The sequence below is a fragment of the Triturus cristatus genome, chromosome 3_1 (assembly GCF_964204655.1).
Source record: "Triturus cristatus chromosome 3_1, aTriCri1.1, whole genome shotgun sequence".
Classification (NCBI taxonomy): Eukaryota; Metazoa; Chordata; class Amphibia; order Caudata; family Salamandridae; genus Triturus; species Triturus cristatus.
This window is the reverse complement of record NC_140583.1, coordinates 560207114-560228018: the sequence shown is the minus strand read 5'-3', so window position 1 is coordinate 560228018 and position 20905 is coordinate 560207114. Positions and strand designations below refer to the sequence as shown.

General features: G+C 43.8%; 1 protein-coding gene across 12 annotated transcripts in view; it reads left to right on the top strand.

The window, feature by feature from the left end:
- Nucleotides 1-20905, top strand: part of AKAP13 (A-kinase anchoring protein 13) — a 1236163-nt gene that overhangs the window by 867268 nt on the left and 347990 nt on the right. For all 12 annotated transcript variants that reach the window (XM_085644487.1, XM_085644486.1, XM_085644483.1 and 9 more), the window contains 2 exons: nucleotides 4252-4294; nucleotides 9316-9439. In XM_085644487.1, the coding sequence (XP_085500613.1) occupies nucleotides 4252-4294; nucleotides 9316-9439 (167 nt within the window). The remainder of the gene's footprint in view (nucleotides 1-4251; nucleotides 4295-9315; nucleotides 9440-20905) is intronic.

Below are 20905 nucleotides of genomic sequence, written 5' to 3'. Positions count from 1 at the left end.
ATAACAATGGCCTTTTTTAGCCAAATAGCTTTCTGCAGCGTTTGCCGAAATATGTTCTATAACCTCAGCCTTATTTATAGCTAGCTGAAGTATTATTTCTTCAGTCGGCTCTCCCTTACTAATTGCAGTGGCTAGTGCCTCTTCCAGCTTAGTTAACTTATCTTTAATCGCCACCTCCCGCTGTACCTCCTTCTGACGATGCAGACTGTAGTTAGTAGTTTCCCCTCTAATTCCCGTCTTGAAAGCATCCCAGACTATTCCTGCATTAGTACTCCCACGATTAATATCCCAGAATTCTTTGATCCACCTTTTCATGTGTAAAACATATTCTGGGTCATACAGCAGCCTCCGTTCGAAAGTCCATCCCCGGTATTGCTTGTCCCCCCCCCCCCCCAGTAAAGCTCACTGTGAGGACCAATGGGTTGTGGTCCGAGAGTATCCGTGCCTCTCAATACGGGAGTTAGAGATAAACAAATTAGCTGAAAAAAAGTGCTACCTAAATCTGTGGGATTCAAGTATGCCCATAGATCTGTAAGGCCATTATTTATTGCAAAATCTGTTAGCGCTAAGCCAACTCTTCTTTTCCTACCAGAATATTTACTTCCTGGAGTGCCCCACTGAACACCTAAACCATTAATATTAAAATCCCCACAAATTATCATTGGTGTGGGCCACATTGCTAAGTTAGCATCTAGAAGTTCTAGCATTTCCGGGTGGTCACATGTTGATCCATGAAGACAACATAGTGTAACTTTAATGCCGTTTAGCAGGCATTCAGCCAGCACCCAGCGGCCCCATTGGTCAGCTGACTTTTTTACCACCTTTACATCATTCCTCCGGGTAAGAATTGCCACCCCCCTTGTGCGTGAGCCCTGTGTGGTATACACCATGAGTTTATATCCCAATTGTTCCAGAATACGTGCTCTACTACCCTCTATGTGTCTCTTGAACACAGAGGAAGTCTACGTGTAGAGATTTAAGCCAAATTGCCACCTTAAGCCTCTTATTTTGGTCATTTAACCCACAAATATTCACTGTCGCAATCCCTAAACTCATGGTTTAAAACTTCCTCTTTCCTTATAGTAAACCCAGATCCACCTGCCCCCATTAGGTCTCTCAGTGATTCTCATCCCCCTCATTCGCCCACCATTTTGAAGCCAAGTAAAAGCACTTTGCTCCCAAATACAGACCTCCTTCCTAACCCTCACCAATCGTGCTAACTCATATTGTGCTGGTCCCAAACCAAACCCCGCGAAGGAGCCATCCCCCCACCCCACCCCTTCCCTACACCCCTTACAGGCAATTAGGTCAGACATGACCTAAGTATGGCTGCTGAACTTCCACCTCCAACAGCGCAAACTTTCCCCCCTCACCCTCCCCCCCCCTCCCCCCCGACTACCCCCCTAAACCAATTAGTACATAGCCTCAGTGGACTGATTCTTGATATTTAGTCAAACCCTGTGGGCCCCAACCCCTTGAAATCCGAGCATCTAGCAAACCATGGGGCTAAAAGCATTATGCTCCATATCCTTCTTCATCACAGAAATAACATTACATCTAAACCCCTGTTGAGGGTTCATCATCAATAATTAGCAAGCCATGGTAGCAAAGGACAATAGACTTCATGACAAACTTCATCACTCATAAAAAAATATATCAAAGCCCCATAGAACATCAATTATCAATAATCAATGATCAGGGAACCATGATGGCTAAAGACATTATACTTCATGTCAAACTTCATCACAGACAAATATATCAAAAATACATCCAAACCCCGCTAGGCACTAATCATCAGCTGTTGCCCTCCCACTACAGTACTAGCTACCGCCCGCTGCCCCCGCATTTCACTTAGCTTCGTAAGAAATGCCTGTGCCTTTACCTCAGAGAAAAACATTCTGACCCTCCCCTTATGGATAACTTTGAGCCGAGCGGGAAAGAGCGAAAAAGCTTCACAACCCACCCCCTGAAACGGGGTTATCATCTGTCGAAGTCTCCATCTCCGCTCGACCGTTGTGTGGCAAAAGTCCGGCCGAGTGAAGAGGGTGTGTCCTTCAATCGAACGTTTTGAGTCAGGTCTGGCCCGATCTATTTTAGCCTGTCTTAACAAAAAGTTACCAACAAAGATCAGAATGGCTCTAGGTCGTTCCACTTGGATTTTCACCTGAGCTTTCCTGAACATTGGAAAGCGATGAGCCCGTTATACTGCCATCTCCCAATTCCAATGGACAAGATCCGGAAAGGCACCCTTAAGCAGCGTAATAACAAAGGCCATGATGTTCTCACCCTCCACATTTTCTTCCAGGCCTAACAGTCGGACATTTTTTGCGGCGCTGCTGATTTTCAAATTCCTCAAGCCTCCAGCATACAACTAACAATTGTTTTTCCTGCATGGCCTTGAATGATTGTAATTTATCAACCTCCACCTCTACGGCAGCAGTTCGTTCTTCCACTTGAGTGACTCGCTCTGACATATCAGTGCACACCTTGTTCATTTTACGTATGGCCCCCTTGCAGTTTCTTGGTAGCAAGTAGCGATCTCTTACTTTCCTGTCTCACCTCCCCTGCATCTGTTTAAGAGTGGAGTACAATAGTTCCAGTGTTGAAGGGGGAGGCCCGCTACCAGAGCTGTTAAATCCTCCAGCGCGACTTCCTGAGTCTAGCTCACTGCCAGTACACGCTGTCAGTGTTGAAGCGGAATAATCCTATTCAAGTTTCCTTGTAGCTGAGTCTGAAGATCTCTTCTTAGTCTTGGCCCGCCGTTTGGAATTCATAGATCGGCTACGATGCGTTTTCTGGGTGGCCGAGGACTCTCCTGATGCCGTCTCCTGTAATGATTCCGCTTCACTGATCTCTGATGTATCTGAGTCATCGTTTAGCGAGAAAAATGTATCTCCTTCTGGGGAGAGCAGGGACGCACTTGCCCAAGAAGTGATTACACCATGATTGTCCGATCTCCTGAAGCACTACTAATGTTGCCTCTATCAATCTCCAGCATGTCTGGCAGTGCCTGGGCTTGCGCTGATGTAAGAGGCTGAGTATGAGCTGGTTGACAGCCTATATTTACAGAGGTTGTATCTAAACCAGCCCCGCTAGTATCGTCTCCACTACCGTTTTTATCCAAGCTATCGTTTGGCGAGGCATGTACCGTTGTTACATTTGCGATCAAAGGGTCTACATCCTCGACAATCTCATTTGAAAGTGTAGCAGATGGAGGGCCACCCACTGTGCTTGTGCCCATATGCCTCGCCCCAGACCGCCCGGAATTTGGATCTGTGTTATCTGCAGGCTGAGATTGAGGCTGAGGCAAAGAACTACTAAGCCCAGAATCCACCTGGGCGCTCAGCAAAGAATCACTGCCCTGAGGGTGAGAGGCCGGATCGTCTGCTGCCAGGAGCGGGCTACCATCGCACTCTGACGCTGCAAGGACAGGAGCAAGGGAATTAACAATGTTTGGGGGCTCTGTTACTGTAACTGTAGCCGTTTTGCCTGCATATGCCTCCAACACCGAAGGCTGTCGCATAGAGTGTTCCCCGACAGCAACGGCCGCGGTGCGGAGCCTAGTACTCCCTGCCACACCAATATCTTTCGTTTTCAGAGTGTTTTCCTCACCCTTCTTTTGAACGCCACCTCGCCGCATCTGGCCAGCGTCTGAGGCCAAATCCTGCGTGGCATCCTTTGTGGTGCCCGCCTCCCTCAAAATTTTATCAGCTCAGTGCTGCCTACAGTACCCTGCTAAAGTTCGATAAGTGCTTACCGTAAAATCTAAAGAGCTTGGGTTATTTATCCAAATTACTATTGCTTATTTTTCAATGTTGATTGATTGCTTCTATCTTAAACATGTCATTTTAAAAGTTGTTTGCAGGATTACAAGAGGTGGTTCAATTTTTAGACACCTAGGTTTAAGCTAATATATTGACTTCTAGCAGCCATTTTGGGAAATTGTCTTTGAGTGATTTGGATGGAGAGTGGTGTGTGACAGGTAAGGCATTGGTACTGCGTGTTACTGGATGCTGCCATGAGGTCTTTCCATATCAGGATGGGGAGAGAGACGGTTATGAAACAGTTGCAGTGTGATTATTTATATGATTTATGAAGCAACGACCACCAACATCACAGAAACTGGATTAAAAATCCCCAAAATGTGTTTTGGTATTGTTCATTATTAATTGCAAATGTTCAGAACTATAAAATTGACTTTGATATATTACAAAATAATGGCATAACTTATTTTAAATTTCTCTCTTTCAGGTTCACAGTCGCTTAACAGCACAAGTAGCTCATTGGCTCAGAGGTACAACATGTCAGTCAATTATTGTATGGCTTATCAGTAGCTGTGGAGTAACATTCTGTACATTTTCCCTCATCTGTCATAGTCTGTCATTTACTGTAAATATTTATATGGGAAAAGACATAAAACATTTGTATATTCATTGTTACATCTTTGACCAGTTGAATTTATTTTTTAGCTTAGTACAGCACAACTTGGACTGGATCCAAAACCTAATGTACAGTTTCTTGGTCTAGATACATCATGTAAGGCATTGGTGTTTATGTTGGAAATGTGCACTTTTTGGAGGGCAGCATGGTTTCTTTAGGTGTGCCAAGGTCATACAGCCCGGCTTAAATGTGTTTTCAATGCCTCATGGATGATGTAGATGTGATCAAATAGATATCTAAATTTGTGTGTTTCGATACAGTATTCTGGATTGACCACTTTGTCATTTCTTACTGCTGTTAGACAAGAGTGATACTGCCCATCACCCTTCTCTGCTGGCACTTTCTAGTTCCTTTATATGCTTTAGAACCTTGCTCACTTCATGTATAATTGGCTTTTGCAGACCCACAGGATCTAGTCCTTGAATAGTTATACTGCCTATTACCCTTATCGTTTGTCTCTTTCTGGATCCTTTTTTTATGCTTAACAGCCTTGCTCACTTTAATAGAATTGTCTTTTGCAGACCAGCAGGACCTAGTCCTTAAATTTGAATTTGACCTAAAATTTAGAACAGTTTGAAGCTGATCTTTCAAAAACGGAATGATTTGTGTATTCTATAGAGATGTAGGCACAGGGCTGCTGGCAGCTGTATCGTTTATCAAAAAGAGAGTTGTCAGTATTTGCCACTTAACTTACATATGGTCCTGTTGGCCGTTAGTATGATATTTCAGCAAATTTGTCAGACTTAATGAGTTGTGGCTTTCAGTTTGAGGCTGGAGGGCTTTGTACCTAGGCAGTTTGGGTACCTTCTAATTTAGAGCATGTTCCTCTTGCATGGCAGATGTTTCTGTAGTAGGCATATACTGGACTGAAATATGGTTTGAAATAGGGAACTTTACAGGGCCAAAGAGGTGAATACATTCTTGTTAGTGTTAAGCAAAGAAGGAAAAGAAGATGTATGTTTGACCTTTCTTGATGGTATTCCCTTGTGGTGATTTCCTGTGCCTGAAAATGAATTATGTATTTGGATTGGATATGAATGTGGATTCAGTTGTACATGTCACTTTTGTCTCAGGTAAAGAAAACCAATTTATACCAACCCGGGATGTGTGCTAATGATTTTAGTGGAAGATAGTGGCAGATAATTTTACATATTGAACCAACTATTAAAATACATTTTAATTTTTAAAAACGGGATTGCACCCCTTTGTTATGTAACCTGATTGTATAGAAGAAAAGAAGGAAGAGTTTGTGTTTGTTTATTTATTTAGTGGACTTGTAATGCGCACAGCTACCCCAAGAGGTTTCCCGGTGCAGGATATTTGCCGACCGTGAGGATCTCCGCCAATAGCTAGAAGAGCCAGGTTTTCAGATTCTTACGAAAGACATAAAGGAATTACAGTTCCTAAGGGAGGCAGCGAGAGAATTCCACAGCTTGGTGCCAAGACAGGAAAAGGAGCGACCTTTGATGCGGTTTAGGGAGGACCTAGGCGTGGTGAGTAAAGCATGGCTGGCAGACCTCAGCAGGTGCATAGGCTTTTATGGAGGTACTAGACCTTAAATTTATGCGGGAGCCAGGCACGTTTGGCCTTGAACATATAGCAAAGTGCCTTAAATTCAATGTGTATTGAAATCTTTAGCCAGTGCAGTTCCTGGAGCAGAAAGGAGTCCAGGGCATGTCTCAGAAGACAAAAAACTAGCCGCGCAGCAGCGTTCTGAATGGTCTGAAGCGTCTAATTGACGTCTTGTCAGTGCCTCGGTACAGCACATCGCCGTAGTCCAATCTGGACATGACCAGAGCCTGAATGACCATTCTCTGTGCCTCTACAGGTATAAGCCTGAGGATCTTTTTCCGCCATTTAAGGACTGAGAAACAAACAGAGGTGACCTTAGCTACTTGTGGCTTCAGAGAGTCTGTCATCTGTGATGAAACCAAGATATTTGACCTTCGGGAGAAGGAGAGGGTATTAGCCCCAGAGAGTCTGGCCAGTAGCTTGGTCCCTAGAAACCTGGATTGTTGCCCATGTCCAGAATCTCAGTTTTTACGCCATTGAGTTTTAGTGCATTATTGTGCATCCAGTCGTAGATTTACCGTAGGCCTACTTGAAGCAGTGAGGGGTCATGTCAATGGACATCGGATAGTAAGAGAATGATCTGACTATCATCAGCTTAGGAAAACAGTGTGAGCCAACATTTCTCGAGTTCAACGAGTTTCTGCACACATCTCAGCCTTTAAAACATTCTAAGTGGCATTTGGCTATAAAAAAGTATTAACGGCCATTTGGCAATTTAAATTATTACATTTTTAAAATTAGTAAAACGATCCATTTCAATGTGCGAAAATGAGACCTCTTTTGGGGGTTTACGTGTTCAGACTTTGTCCATCATTAAGAACGCCTATGCACATCAGCAAATAGCTTGTGTAGTTTGAAGCAAAAATCCAGTTTTGCGTGGGTATTGTAAAATTAGCATCTCTCTGGGTTATTAACAAGCATCTAAGTACTAAGTGCTCAAATTATATAACACATTTTATTGTAATTCATGATTTTTAACCCCAAAGTTAGCCCCAAATCTCATGGAGAGTCAATAAAATGTTGTCTTCTAAGCTTTTAAGTTATGTTTTCATTACGAGAGAAAGAAAATGACAGGGCAATTCCAGAAAGAGGAGTTAACCGAGTGGAATAAATAAAGAGAAAAGTGGAGTATGAAGGAGAGGCTAAATCTCTGATTAAAATCATTCTGGAAACAATAGGATTAGATAAAAAAGTTCAAAGTGAGAGCCAATGTCAATTGAAGAAACCATGCCAATAAGGAAGCATTTCAGTAAGACTTTACTTTAATAATTTTGTGTTAACTATGTAACTTTAAGCCTCAACCACTACCCTGGTAAATAGACAACAGTATGCTTCATCATTGTTGTTATGGTTTATATTGTAGAGTTGCAAATGCGCAGAAATGTGCAAGTAGTTTTTTTGTGTCACTTATTTCTACTCTCATGGAAAGGTGGAGTAAAGCTACATTGTCTTCTGCTCATGTAGAACACCTCTTCCTCTCTGCAAACAATTGTCAGTAGTAGAGGAAGCCCCTTGTTAGAGAATAATTGGACCCTCATCTACCTACTACTAAATATTAATCTAAATGATATGGTTGGATATTGCATGCTGGGAAGTTTCAGAAATATTGAATTGTAAAAAACAATTTTAAGATTTTTTTCATATATGGATGCAGTATGTGTTATACTGTTTGCCTCCTTTGATTGATGTTCGTCCCATAAATGTGTTGAAATAATTGTCTACATTAGACGTACAGGCTAGCTCAGATTTTAATTTATAAGATTTATTTTACGTGTGGCCAATTTGTTGAAATACCAATATTAAGGAATGCATACTGTTAGTAGAACCCAGAACTGTGGAAAAGTGACCTTGAAAGTTTTGAATGTTGCTAATGTTTCCATGAAGGCACTCTGGGATTCATCACACACAATGCAGTGATAATTATGTAACTGTTCTTGTCTTAGTAGCACTGCAATATTGGGGAAGTCATCTTCCTCACACAGTTAAAAGCAACAGCTTAATCGCTTAAGTCATTTGATGTATTTGAATTCATACATATTATGGAATGTTGTACAGAAATTATATTTGTTCATGGCAAAAAAAAAGTGTAGGAGTGCCACATTTAAGACGCATCCATCGTATAGACCGTTATTTTGGTGCTGAAAATGTTACCTCCCTTTTTTTCAGTAAATGCTTACTGAAATGTAGTGATGAACAACATGGCAGCTGAGTGCAGTTGCAGTGTAACAAAGTTTTATTATCCTGGCAATAGTCTTGCAACCATGTGATTGACTATTACTGGTCTGTAGGTTATGTTAGTGTACTCTCTACTGATGCCTATCAGCAAAACTGAACATTTGTTTCATCCATTGCGTAGCAGCCTTTTGGGCCCTTAGATAGTTGTTTGGTGTTCTGTTTGTATGCACATATTTTTAGCATCTTCAGGCAGCATACTGCCAAATAAGTGGCACCAATGTCATGGGTAAATTCAACCTATATACAGTTGTAAATAAGGCACATTCATTGAGAACTATATTCCATTGTTTATTGTAGTCCATACTTCTATTTGTGTGTGTGTGTGTGTGAAACTGTTGCAGTATAAGATATTTGAGAGTTATCTAGCAGTGTGGCATAATCAATGCATACCGTTATTCAAAGTTTGAAAAACATCAAACAGACCAGAAAGAAATGCTGTAGTTGCGCCAGATGTGCAGTAGGCAAAAAGATTGGGCTGCAACTAATTGCTTGCAAACCTTCCTGAGATGTAATGTGGCTTCATCAACTTGATCATCTACTCCTATCACCTCTGTTTAGTAACTGTGGTTTGCTTTTTCATGCTTTCTTCAGAAGCAAACCTGCTTCTGCATCAGCGCTAGAACAAAACTGTTCATTTTGAACCATTATTGCTCAATCCTGCTTTTTCAGTAAGGGCAAAACCACAGAGCTTAATGGCGAGCAGCCAGGGTCATTAATTTCATGCATGGTTATTTTCTTTTCAAATGGTTAGCATTTAGTTTGGGAAGCTTTTTAGTCAGAAGTAATAATCTAATAACAGTTACAATTAGATCTTAATTGTCAAATGATGCACATTTATTCAACAGGAACATTCATGCAGCTCTTGGCTTTATCATGAGTTATAGTCCTTGAATTGGTAATCAGACATGAACTATGTCTTCGGTTCACTCCTAGTTTTTGTGGGATTGGCATTGTTTGAAAACATTTAAATGAAATGTAAAAGGTTTATTGATTATAAACTTAGTTTATCTATTCAGTTTTTTGTGTGGTAGAACATTCAATAATTGTATGCATTTCTTTCGTTTATAGTATTTCTGAAGAAAGTTGTAACCAATTGCCTCCGAGCCCTTTACGGAAAGATATAGAAGGTAAAGGTGGAATAAGCCGTACCTTTAGCTACATCAAGAATAAAATGTCAAGCAAAAAGACCAAAGTAAGTTTTTCCTCTTCACATACTGTGTTTACCTCTTTCAATGTTTTACGTCAAAGCAGCGCCCTTTGTTATGCAGAAATTGAACTTTGCAGGCCATTCCCAAATGTTTCTGTGATTACACCCACTGACTTTGACCAGGACGTGTATAAACCTTTTTTCCGGTTCCTAAATAAAAGTCCAAATATAGTCATTTGTATGTCTTTTTGTTCAAAGGGGATAGACCCTATTCTCCCCTCAACGCTACAATGACTCCCGTCCTCCTTAACAATTAGGTTTAATACACTTTCTTGAGCTAACTCTAACAGACTTCCCCAACACACATTCATATCTGATTATGTGCAACATTCTCATCTTCTGACTTAATGCTTTCCTTGTAAGTATCTATTAATTTAGGCTGCATAGGATCAAACGTTACAGACTTTTTATATGGGGGCCATTACCTGTACTTACCTACAGGATAATATACGTGGTCTCAGTTAAGTTAAAAGTTAACACCATTTCTTCATTCTTTTTTTATCATCTAAGTTTTAGCCCCAGCAGTTTTGCTTCTATTCTGCAATGGAGATTTGAATGTTATAATTTTTAAAGATGCACACTTTTGGTCTGGAGGGCCTTTAATGCAAATCTTTAATCACTGAGTAATGCAATGTCCAGTAATAAACTGAACACAGATAAATGTCTAGGTAAAACAGTGTCAACAGTTAAAACTCTAAATAGAAGCATTTGGATAGAATTAAAAACTAAGGGTATAAAAAATATAGCTGTCAAAATTGTACTGAGACCAATAGATGTCGAAGTTAAAAACAGGTTAAACTTACAGTAGCCAACAAAGTTAAGTCAGTGCTCGCACCCACCTTTGCCGCCACCCTCCACTTGGAAGGAACCTGTCAACCCCCAAGCCTCTACACATTGTTTCATCCCTGGAGCAGTCATGTCCTGTGTGATCAGGTGGAAGGTGTCCCAGACTTTTGTAATACAGTTCTGACTTCCGCTAGATTAACCTTTGTCCATCAGATTGTTTGATGCACTACCTTTCCGTTTTTGCTGCCTATTTCAGTGATCATGACTGATTGGTATCCACTATCTAACTTCATGGCCAATGTTTAGGAGTGATTGGGTCAGAGGAGCAATTTCTCCTAAAATGTCTCTTGTAAATCTTTCCATGCTTAACTTCATTACTCAAACCCCAGATATAGATCCCATTATTTCTCATCTTATACTAGGTTTCTTATGTTAGCCTGCATAATGGTGTGTCTTTGTAATGCAGGGCCACTCGTGCAGTGTTGGCAGACACCCCACTCCCAGCTTCATTGACTTTAAGCCAAATGACAATTGACCCAGATACTCTGGTTCGAACAAAATACTTTGACATGGGGCACTTTGACAGTGCTGCCATTTGTGTCAGTGAGAGCATAGTCTTTATGGATATATGAACATCTATGCATATAAATGAGATATATGTGTATGGATGAATAAGAGTCTGTGTCACACAAGCATACAACCATTTTTGTGAATGAGAGAAATTTAAAGTGGAGAAAAATGTTCTGCAAAAATGTTCAAAATATGGAACATTTTCCTGCACTTTAAATTTCTCCCACTTAAAAAATTGCTTTATTTTTCAGTTATAAATGACACTGTATCTACCAGACACTGGGAGCAAGATGTCTGCTGTGTGTAAATGCGACAGTTCGAAATTGGAGAAAACTAAACTGAAGACTTAACTTTGTGTTCGAGGCATATGAGCTTCAGATTATACACTGTGCATAGATCGCCATCTGGTGTTGGGCCCGGATGTTTGCAGTTTGATTTTCCTCTTGGAAAGTCTTTGGAAGTCACGAGGTTGGTGACTCGTCCTTTGGTTCGTATTGCGCATGGGCTTCGGCTCCATCCTCAGATTGTTTTTTTTCCGCCATCGGGCTCGGATGTAATACTTCGCGCTCCGGTTCTGAACATTTCCAGTTCAGTGATCGACGCAAAAATCCTCGCTCATCGAGATCCTTCAGATAATAAATCATCTTAATCACCTTCTCTTCGGCACTTCTTCGATTCCGGTCGTCGACTGCGGTCTTCGGGCCTATGCCGGCTCCGGTCTCGGCTGATGGAAAGAACTCACTTCAAGAAGTGCCCTCGATGTGGGTCCAAGTTTCCCCACACCGATCTTCATGAGGTGTGCAACCTCTGTCTCTCCCCTGAACACGAGGCCCGAGACTGTCCCGCCTGCAAGTCTTTTCGCTCTAAAAAGACTATTCGAGATCGACGGACTAGACGCAACATGGCGCACTCCTCGACCTCCGCTCCAGTCGACATCTTCGGGGACGACGTCGAAGCTCCGGGACAGCAGAACATCGAAGAAGAGGACGACGACCTCGTCAGTGCTTCCGAGGCTGATGACTCAGATGTGGAGGACATCACCCCGGCGCAGAGGGTCGTGAGTACAATACCCCCTCCCACACCGATACCCAAAAAGGCTTCGGTCACACCTTCGCCTTCCGGCCTAGGCAAGACCAAGGATACTGCTTCTCACACCCCACCTTCGGGCCCGGTAAAGATGCCTATTAAGCCTTCCGGCAGCTCGGGCTCGAGCCAGCTGACCAGCGGTACCGGAAAACACCCTTCGGCACCGAAGAAAAGATCGGCCTCCACCTCCACACCGAACCCAGCACCAAAGCCTTCGGTGTCGAAACCTGCCTTCTTCGGCACCGACCAAAAAATCGGAGGTCCCAAAGAAGCACGGCTTAGACAAACCTAAAAAACCGAACAACCAGTGTCGCAAGAACTTTTTACACCGGATCCTCTGCAAAAGACACTCACCATGGATCCAAAAACTGAACATTTGACATTGTATTAAAAAAAAGAGACACTTGGACAAACCAGCTCCACCTCCACCTCCAAAGAGGAAAGACACTGCTACCTCTTCTTTCAGAGTGCCTTCCCCATCTTCTCCACCTCCTCCACCCTCCCCACCAATGCCTCATCGTTCCCCAACCTTGTCTCCTGTCCCAGATAATTTAGGAGACCCTTATTATGATCCAGCAGATGTGCCACAAGACCCCACCCCTACTGGATCTCCAGACCCATGGGACGACTATAACAATCCGGACATCCCAGATGTCCCACAGGATGACCTTTACCCATCTAGGCCATCCCCACCTGAAGATTCGTTAGGATTTCACCACCTACTACAAAGGGCGGCACACTACCACGGGGTGGAGTTACATACTGACCCAGTGGAGGAAGATTTTCTCCTAGACACCTTCGATAATGCATATAGGTCTACTGCCATTCTACCTATGTTAAAGGGAGCTATCAAGCATGCACCAGAGGTTTTTAAAGACCCAGTCAGGGCCAGGGTCCTAAATCCCCGTATAGAGAAAAAATACAAAGCCGCCCCCACAGACCGTTCATACATTAAAGGCCCTGCACCATTGGATTCCCTAGTGGTATCTACAGCTAGGAAGCGCTCAAATTCTCAGGCGTCAGGCGAAGCACCACCACCTGACAAAGAGTCCAAGCTCCTAGACACGTCAGGGAAGCGCACTGCGTCACAAGCCACCAATATATGGCGTATCGCCAACACGCAAGCTCTATTGGCCAGATACGACAGGGCGCATTATGATGAGTTAGAGACCATCATGCACCATCTCCCTGAAAAATACAAGAATGGGGCTAATGAATTGATCCAAGAGAGGAAAACTATAACTAATACCTCCTATACGCTGTGCCCTAGATGCGGCAGATACAGCCTCCAGGGCCATAAACACCAGTGTCCTTCTCCGCCGCCACGCCTTGCTAAGAGTTTCAGGGTTTAAACCTGAGGTACAAGCATCCATACTGAATCACCCATTCGACCAACAACATTTATTTGGCCCAAAAGTTGATGAAGCCCTCAAAGATGAAAAAAGATACTGATACGGCGAAATCCATGAGAGCCCTACAGTCTCACACTCCTAGGCGCTCTTTTCGTCGCTCTTCCTTTCAGGGCACGGGTAGAGGCTACTCCTCGGATAGTGCATCCACGTCCTACAAATCCCCTCCTCAGTCTACCTTCACAAAAGGTTATCAAAGAGGCGGATACAGAGGCAATAATAATAAGGGCAGAGACAAGACAAATACCGCCCGCTCTGCCGCACCGCCTACCCAATGACTTTCCCCCGCTCCCTCCAGACCATTCCACTCCGGTCGGGGCAGAATACAACATTTCCTTCACGTCTGGGAGACCATCACCTCAGACAGATGGGAGACCCAAATTATTTATTCAGGGTATTGACTAGAACTAACATCTACCCCCCCCAAACATTCCACCCAGGCAACGCCCAATGTCTCAAGAACATGCTACGTTACTAAAACAGGAGGTAACCTCCCTCCTGCAAAAAGAAGCCATAGAGCAGGTCCCCATCAATCAACAAAATTTAGGGGTCTACTCCCTGTACTTTCTGATTCCAAAGAGAGACGAGACTCTACGACCTATCCTAGATCTCAGACCTCTAAATGCTTGCATACATTCAGACCATTTTCACATGGTAACCCTTCAACAGGTTCTTCCACTCCTCTCCCAGAACGACTTGCTCACCACTCTGGACTTGAAAGACGCATACTTTCACATCCCAGTACACCATGCTCACAGAAAGTACCTCAGATTTGTAGTGGACGGGCAACACTACCAGTTCAAGGTGCTCCCGTTCGGGGTAACAACAGCACCAAGGGTATTCACCAAGTGCCTAGCAGTAGTGGCGGCACACCTCAGAAGACAGCACATTCACGTCTTCCCATATTTGGACGACTGGCTAATAAAAGCCACGTCCTACGAACAATGTGTGCAACACACCGCCGCTACACTCCAACTACTTCACCAGCTAGGCTTCACGGTGAACCACCAAAAGTCCCACCTGGTACCATCACACACAAAACAATACCTCGGTGCTACCATAGACACCTCAAAAGCCATAGCCTATCCCAATCCTGCCAGGATTGCAAACATACAGTCTCTCCGTCAGAAATTCATATTTCAACACTCTCTCCCAGCAACTGATAGGGATGATGGCCTCTTGAATTTTCATAGTGCCCCATGCAAGACTCCAGATGCGTCCACTCCAAGAGTGTTTGGCACTCCAGTGGAACCAGGTCCAGGGGCAACTGACAGATCTGGTGTTGGTAGACGGTCGCACCCATCGCTCTCTGCAGTGGTGGAACACCACAAACCTTTCCAGAGGTCGACCGTTCCTGGACCCGGTTCCACAAATAATACTAACAGACGCATCACTCTCCGGCTGGGGAGCTCATCTGTTACATCTCACAGTACAGGGCAACTGGACTCCGCAACAGAAGTTACTCCACAGCAACTATTTGGAGTTACTGGCAATCTTCCTAGCCCTAAAATCCTTCCAGACGCAGATTTCAGGCAAGGCAGTCCTCATTCGCACAGACAACATGAGTGCCATGTACTACATTCAAGGGGCACACACTCTCCACAGCTCTCTCAATTAGCACAGAGCATATGGAGATGGGCAATTCCAAAGAAAATCTTTCTCCTGGCCCAACATGTCCCAGGAGTTCTTCACCCGTTCTTTCAGAAGTGGGGGCATCCACACATAGACCTATTCGCCACCCACGAAAACAAACAATGCCCAAGCTTCGCCGCCAGATATCCACACCCATTGTCCAAAGGCAATGCGATATGGATGAACCGGTCAAACAAATTTGCATACGCTTTTCCACCTCTCCCACTAATTCCATTAGTGATGCGAAAGCTACAACAGCATTCCCTAACACTGATCCTAGTAGCTCCAACATGGGCCAAACAACCGTGGTACACCACACTGCTGGAACTCTCAGTAGTACCACACCAAAAGCTACACCTCTCACCATGCCTCCTAACCCAGAACCATGGAGAGATCAGGCACCCGGACCCAGCTCAGCTCAATCTTGCGATCTGGCTCCTGAGGTCCTAGAATTCGGATACCTTAACCTTCCCCCTGATTGCATGAATATTATCAGGGAAGCTAGACGCCCTACTACTAGGGCATGCTATGCTGCAAAGTGGAAAAGATTTGTTGTTTACTGCCACAACAACACAATCAATCCTCTAAATGTGTCCATACAGCACATCATATGTTACTTGCTCCATCTACAAAGGTGTAACCTAGCATATACATCCATTCGGTTACACCTCGCAGCAATTGCTGCTTACTTACAGAACAGGCAGCACCTATCACTTTTCAGGGTGCCTGCCATCAAAGCCTTTATGGAAGGCCTCAAAAGAGTAAAAAGAGTACCACCCTCACCTGTCTGGAATAGTTCTCACAAGGCTAATGGTACCCCCTTTCGAACCATTACATACAGGAACCTTTTCTTCAAATGCATCAGAACAAGGTTGTACTCCGCACCAACCCAAAATTTCTACCCAAAGTCATTTCTCCCTTCCATCTAAATCAGTCGGTAGAATTACCAGTCTTTTTCTCACAACCTCAAACCGTTGCGGAAAGGGCTTTACACACACTGGATGTTAAAAGGGCCTTACTTTACTACATCCAAAGAACACAACCTTTCCGAAAAACCAAACAGCTATTTGTCTCTTTCTCTCCACCACATAAAGGCACCCCTATTTCTAAATCAGGGATAGCTAGGTGGATTGTAAAATGCATAGAGATTTGCTACCACAAAGCAAAACGAACGCTATCTGTTCCCCCTAAAGCCCACTCTACAAGGAAGATAGGGGCTTCTATGGCTTTTCTAGGAAACATACCACTAGATGACATCTGCAAAGCAGCGACATGGTCAACACCGCACACTTTCACAAAACATTACTGTGTAGATGTGCAAACCAAGCAACAAGCTAGTGTGGGCCAGGCTGTACTAAAAACACTGTTCCAAACAACTGCAACGGATGCCGGTGGTCGCCGCTAGGGTTGGGTACTGCTATATAGTCTATGCACAGTGTATAATCTGCAGCTCATATGCCTCGAACGGAATATGCTACTTACCAGTATGCATCTGTTCTTGGCATGTAGAGCTGCAGATCTATACACGCCCACCCGCCTCCCCAGCTACATGTATCCGTTCCAGTCTCTCTTATTTAGATACAACACACATGGGTTTCTTTACTGTTATCACTATGCTCCATCTTTCCCTGCTGGCGAAAAACAATCTGAGGATGGAGCCGAAGCCCATGCGCAATACGAACCAAAGGAGGAGTCCCCAACCTCGTGACTTCCAAAGACTTTCCAAGAGGAAAAACAAACTGCAAACATCCTGGCCCAACACCAGATGGCGATCTATGCACAGTGTATAGATCTGCAGCTCTACATGCCAAGAACAGATGCATACTGGTAAGTAGCATATTCCTTATATGTATTCTGTCGGGTTCACCAACTCCTCGAGATCGGAATGCTGCTCGAAAATGGTCTGTTTGCTTTTACAGCACAGATCAGTGAAGTGATCAAGCAAGGGAAGGAAAGGGTGGGGACAGCGGGGAAGGAGACCTATAGAAACAAATGAGAAAACAACAATAAATGGTGAGACAATAAGCATCTACACTTTCCCCCAGTAAGCTGACTTAAGCCATTTGTTCTAAAAAGGTAATTTACCTGTAAAGAAAGATAACTGTTTGGTGGCGTGTAACCCAGGAGTGTTTATTATTTCTGTAACTCCTTTAATAGTCTACAACACATGGTAGTGCTACAGAAAAAGGAAACAAAGGATAGCTTATGTAAGAGCCTATAGGTAAAAGTTAAGAGCTCTACTTTCATAGACAAAAATATATATTTATATATATCCGGAGTGTCGTGTACCCTTTGTCTTGTCTCTCGCTTCACAGAGGATGTTAGAGCCTGATGCTTGTGTCTGCTCTACTACATTCCCCTGTTAGAGTAGGGTAAGAAAACATAAACAGCAAAGTTAACAATAGCCTTAGAACGACTATCCTACTTAGATGCTCGATCCACCTCTTTCATGTCAAGGGAGGAAGGACTGAAGTATGCCTTAATTTTATCCTATAAGATTTATCTCTGGGTGCTGGCGTGGTCCCACACAATGTTATATAATCACTCAATACATTTGCCAGTAGGACAAACACAAATTAATAAACACGCCATTTGGAAACATCACATTGGCACACACTCTATCATGGTTTTGTCTTATCATTGAGGCAACTTCGAGTCTCTCAAAGAACATGCGGTATCCAAGGACTATGTCATATGCCTTGGACTCTCCTCCACACAAGCTCAATAAGGTGCATGCTCGCCAATAGAGAGATTAAAGAAACTGCAACAGTAATACACTCGTTCCGCCGAAGCTGTGGAGTTCATGCAATCCCACGGAAACGAGTTTAAGATTCCACAATATAAAAGTATATCCCGACTGATAAGTGCAGGCATCCCAACTAACCGCCAGAGACAACATACGTGTGTCTCGCCAACGGGGAGGAACACCTTGCGCAATATCAGTATAGCGCTCCCAGGTTAAACATACGTCTAAATATGACACATAGGCAATTGTTGAGCTCCCCGCCCTTCGTGCGTGGAACTAAGATCTCAAGATGCCTGGCACCGCTGTACCGAGCAATAGGACTGAAACCAACTCGTCGATACAAATAGTGGTGCAAACGCACCCTTACCGGACCCCTGAGGCAGGACACGAATGCTTCTATGATAGGCTCCGGCCCGAGACTCCGAATAATCGGTCACGGGAAGCGGAAGTTCTTAAATGTTGTTCTGCTCTCCCATTGACGCTGACGTGCCGCCGCTGAGACTCATGGGATATGTAGTCTTCCGCAGCTCACCCATGCATGAACGGCCACATGCAGAACACGGCGGGACAGCGGGACCGGATCAAAGCGTTACGTTTGACAGTATTCCATAAAACTCATCATTTAAATTTTCTCCCACTTCAAAATGTTGCATTTAATAACAGCAGGCCTCTTGCCCCCACTGACTGTAGTCAGTGCCATATTTAGAACAGCCATTTGTTTAAATGGAAGTAATTTAAAGTGAAGAAACATTCTTCATAAATATAAGGACGTAATTGGCTTAATAGAGAGTGGAGAAAAACATGGGCTCAATGTTTCATAGAAATATGTTTCTTCACTTTAAATTTCTCCTATTTAAAAAACAATTACTGTATTTTTCAGTTATGAATACGGTACAGTGCCAACCGGCCAGTGGGAGCAAGAGGCCTGCTCTTTGTAAATGCAACACTTTGAAATAAGAGATTTAAAAGCATTCAGAAACATAACTTTGTTCTAATGCTCCAATATTCAGCTGACAAGGACTTTTATTTAAGATTTAAATTCCTCAGTTCTTCACCTCTGTGCCTTATGTTGTAAATCTGACTGCAGCATTGCTCATTATCAGGCCCTGCGGTCTCCAGCCTGAAGATAATATTGTAAAATAAACCCAACCGTCCCATAACTTTAAATGGAAAATGTGACTCTGTGCCTGTTTAAAAATTAACTCAAAGCTTTGTGCTACTCTGAAGGTGTCTGTGAGCTACTGGTAACTCCCGATTGACTGGTTGTTGACACCTGTTTAATGCAAGGAGTTTCTGTGCATGAGTATGAATCTTGTAAATGTAGGCTTTGAAAAATGGGTAGCTATATGGGTGTTTCAATATATTGTAATACCAAGGGAGGTGTACCTGATGACTTGGTTAAAGTTATCAGTTCTAAGTAGAAACAATTTCTGGTACCCTCTCTTTGGGTGCATGTCAAAATTCAACACTTCGTAAATGTTAATGGCCTTGCCATTTCCTTCAAAGTAAAACTTGCTGTTCATGTTGCATACATCTGCTGGACCTCTTGATATTAAGGATTCTACTACCACTTTATACCCATCACAGTTCAAAACTATTCACTTCCATTGTATGTTCTGTTGTGCCTATTGCTCCATAGCCACATTTCTTGAAGATTTGTGAGTTCTTGCTTTGTTGCTAGCTCCAGTGGTGTCTTCCTCAAAAGTGTGTAGGTTTTTGGCTCGCATAAGACACTTGCCTACAGAATGAGTTGATAGATAATTGCTCGACGGCGATCCCCTCCGTCTCGACGGCAGTCGCCGGTGCCTCGGCGTTGATGTCGGCGGCGTCGATCCATCGCGGGGCTCGGTACGACGTCGATGGTGTGTCAACGACGACCGTGGAATCCTCGACGGCGACCTAGTCCTAGGTCTCGCCGGCCCCTCTCTCGACGTCGAACGTCGAGAAAGCCGCGATCCCGAGCCCGGGATCGACGGCGAACACACCGGTGCTTTACCTCTCGCCGTCGTCGCCTTCGACGTCGAACGCGATCTACCAGTTGGTAGGCATCGTTTCTGCTGCTGTTTCTGCCCGGAGGTCCCTCCAGTGGCTGAAGCATGGGCAGAGGAAGGGGAATGGGATCCTCCATGCCCCGAAGTCCCACCTGTCCTCTGCTTCTCCTGTCCCTGGAGGCGAATCTTCTCCCTGTCCCTCAGGGTCCTCTTGGAGAAGGTCTTGCAGATGGCACACGTAGCAGGGACATGTGAGGAAGACAAACAGAGGATACAGACATCATGTGGGTCCGTCTTGGCCTTTTTCCTCCCCCACTCAGGGCATTTATCAAATAAAGCCATGCTAAGAGTGAGCAAACTGCACCAAAACGCAGGATGCAGTATAGAAAGGCTCTAGACGTCGAATGAACACACTATTTATCCAAAAATCTAAGATTTAGTCCAAATATCCGCCCAAAAGGGTAGAGCTCAAGCTCCAGGGTCCTGCTAGCAGGAGCCGGAAAAAAGAACTGAAAGTAACTTGCTTGGGCTGTGCATCCTGGGATACCGGGGGTCTCTGGAGAGTTTCTTAAAGGCACGGTATCCCTTTAGCAGACACATAATGACAGCCTATAGGGCTTGTCTGTCCACCCCTTCCTCTCTATTGTTTAAAGGGATGTTGGTGAAGGGAGTGTGATACAATAAAGGAACATGTCAGATGTGAATAAAAATGACATTTAAACTTTATTTTGGCTTTTGTGTTCACTTCAGAGGAAGTGCTGGCCAGTGCAGCCATATTGTTCTTAGGCTGTATTATTTTTGTCTGTCTCTTAAGTGTCTTTGCAGGTTTGCAAATGCAGGACAGCTTAAGAGATATTTTGATTGCTCCGGGGTCCCAGCACATGGGCGGGACTATTCGTAGATTATGACTATAACAGAGATACCCCTACTACAGAACTGGAGTTACAGGTAAGAAACTACTCCTTTCTTTCAGATATATCGTTACCAAAGGTAAGTAACTTGTGCTTCAGTGGAAATGAGTATTACAAAATCCTGATAACCCTTGCTCTTGCTACTGCTGTTTAATTTTACAGCCTAGATCCTCTTTTCCAAAACTTTCACTTGAAAAGACATTTTATTGGATCAAAAGCCTTGCCAGCATCCAAAGGAAGCACTATCATTGGCTCAGTGACCTATGTTGTTGCAGTCATGCAATTCTGCTATATACAGAGGTTCATTTTGGGGGCCCAGC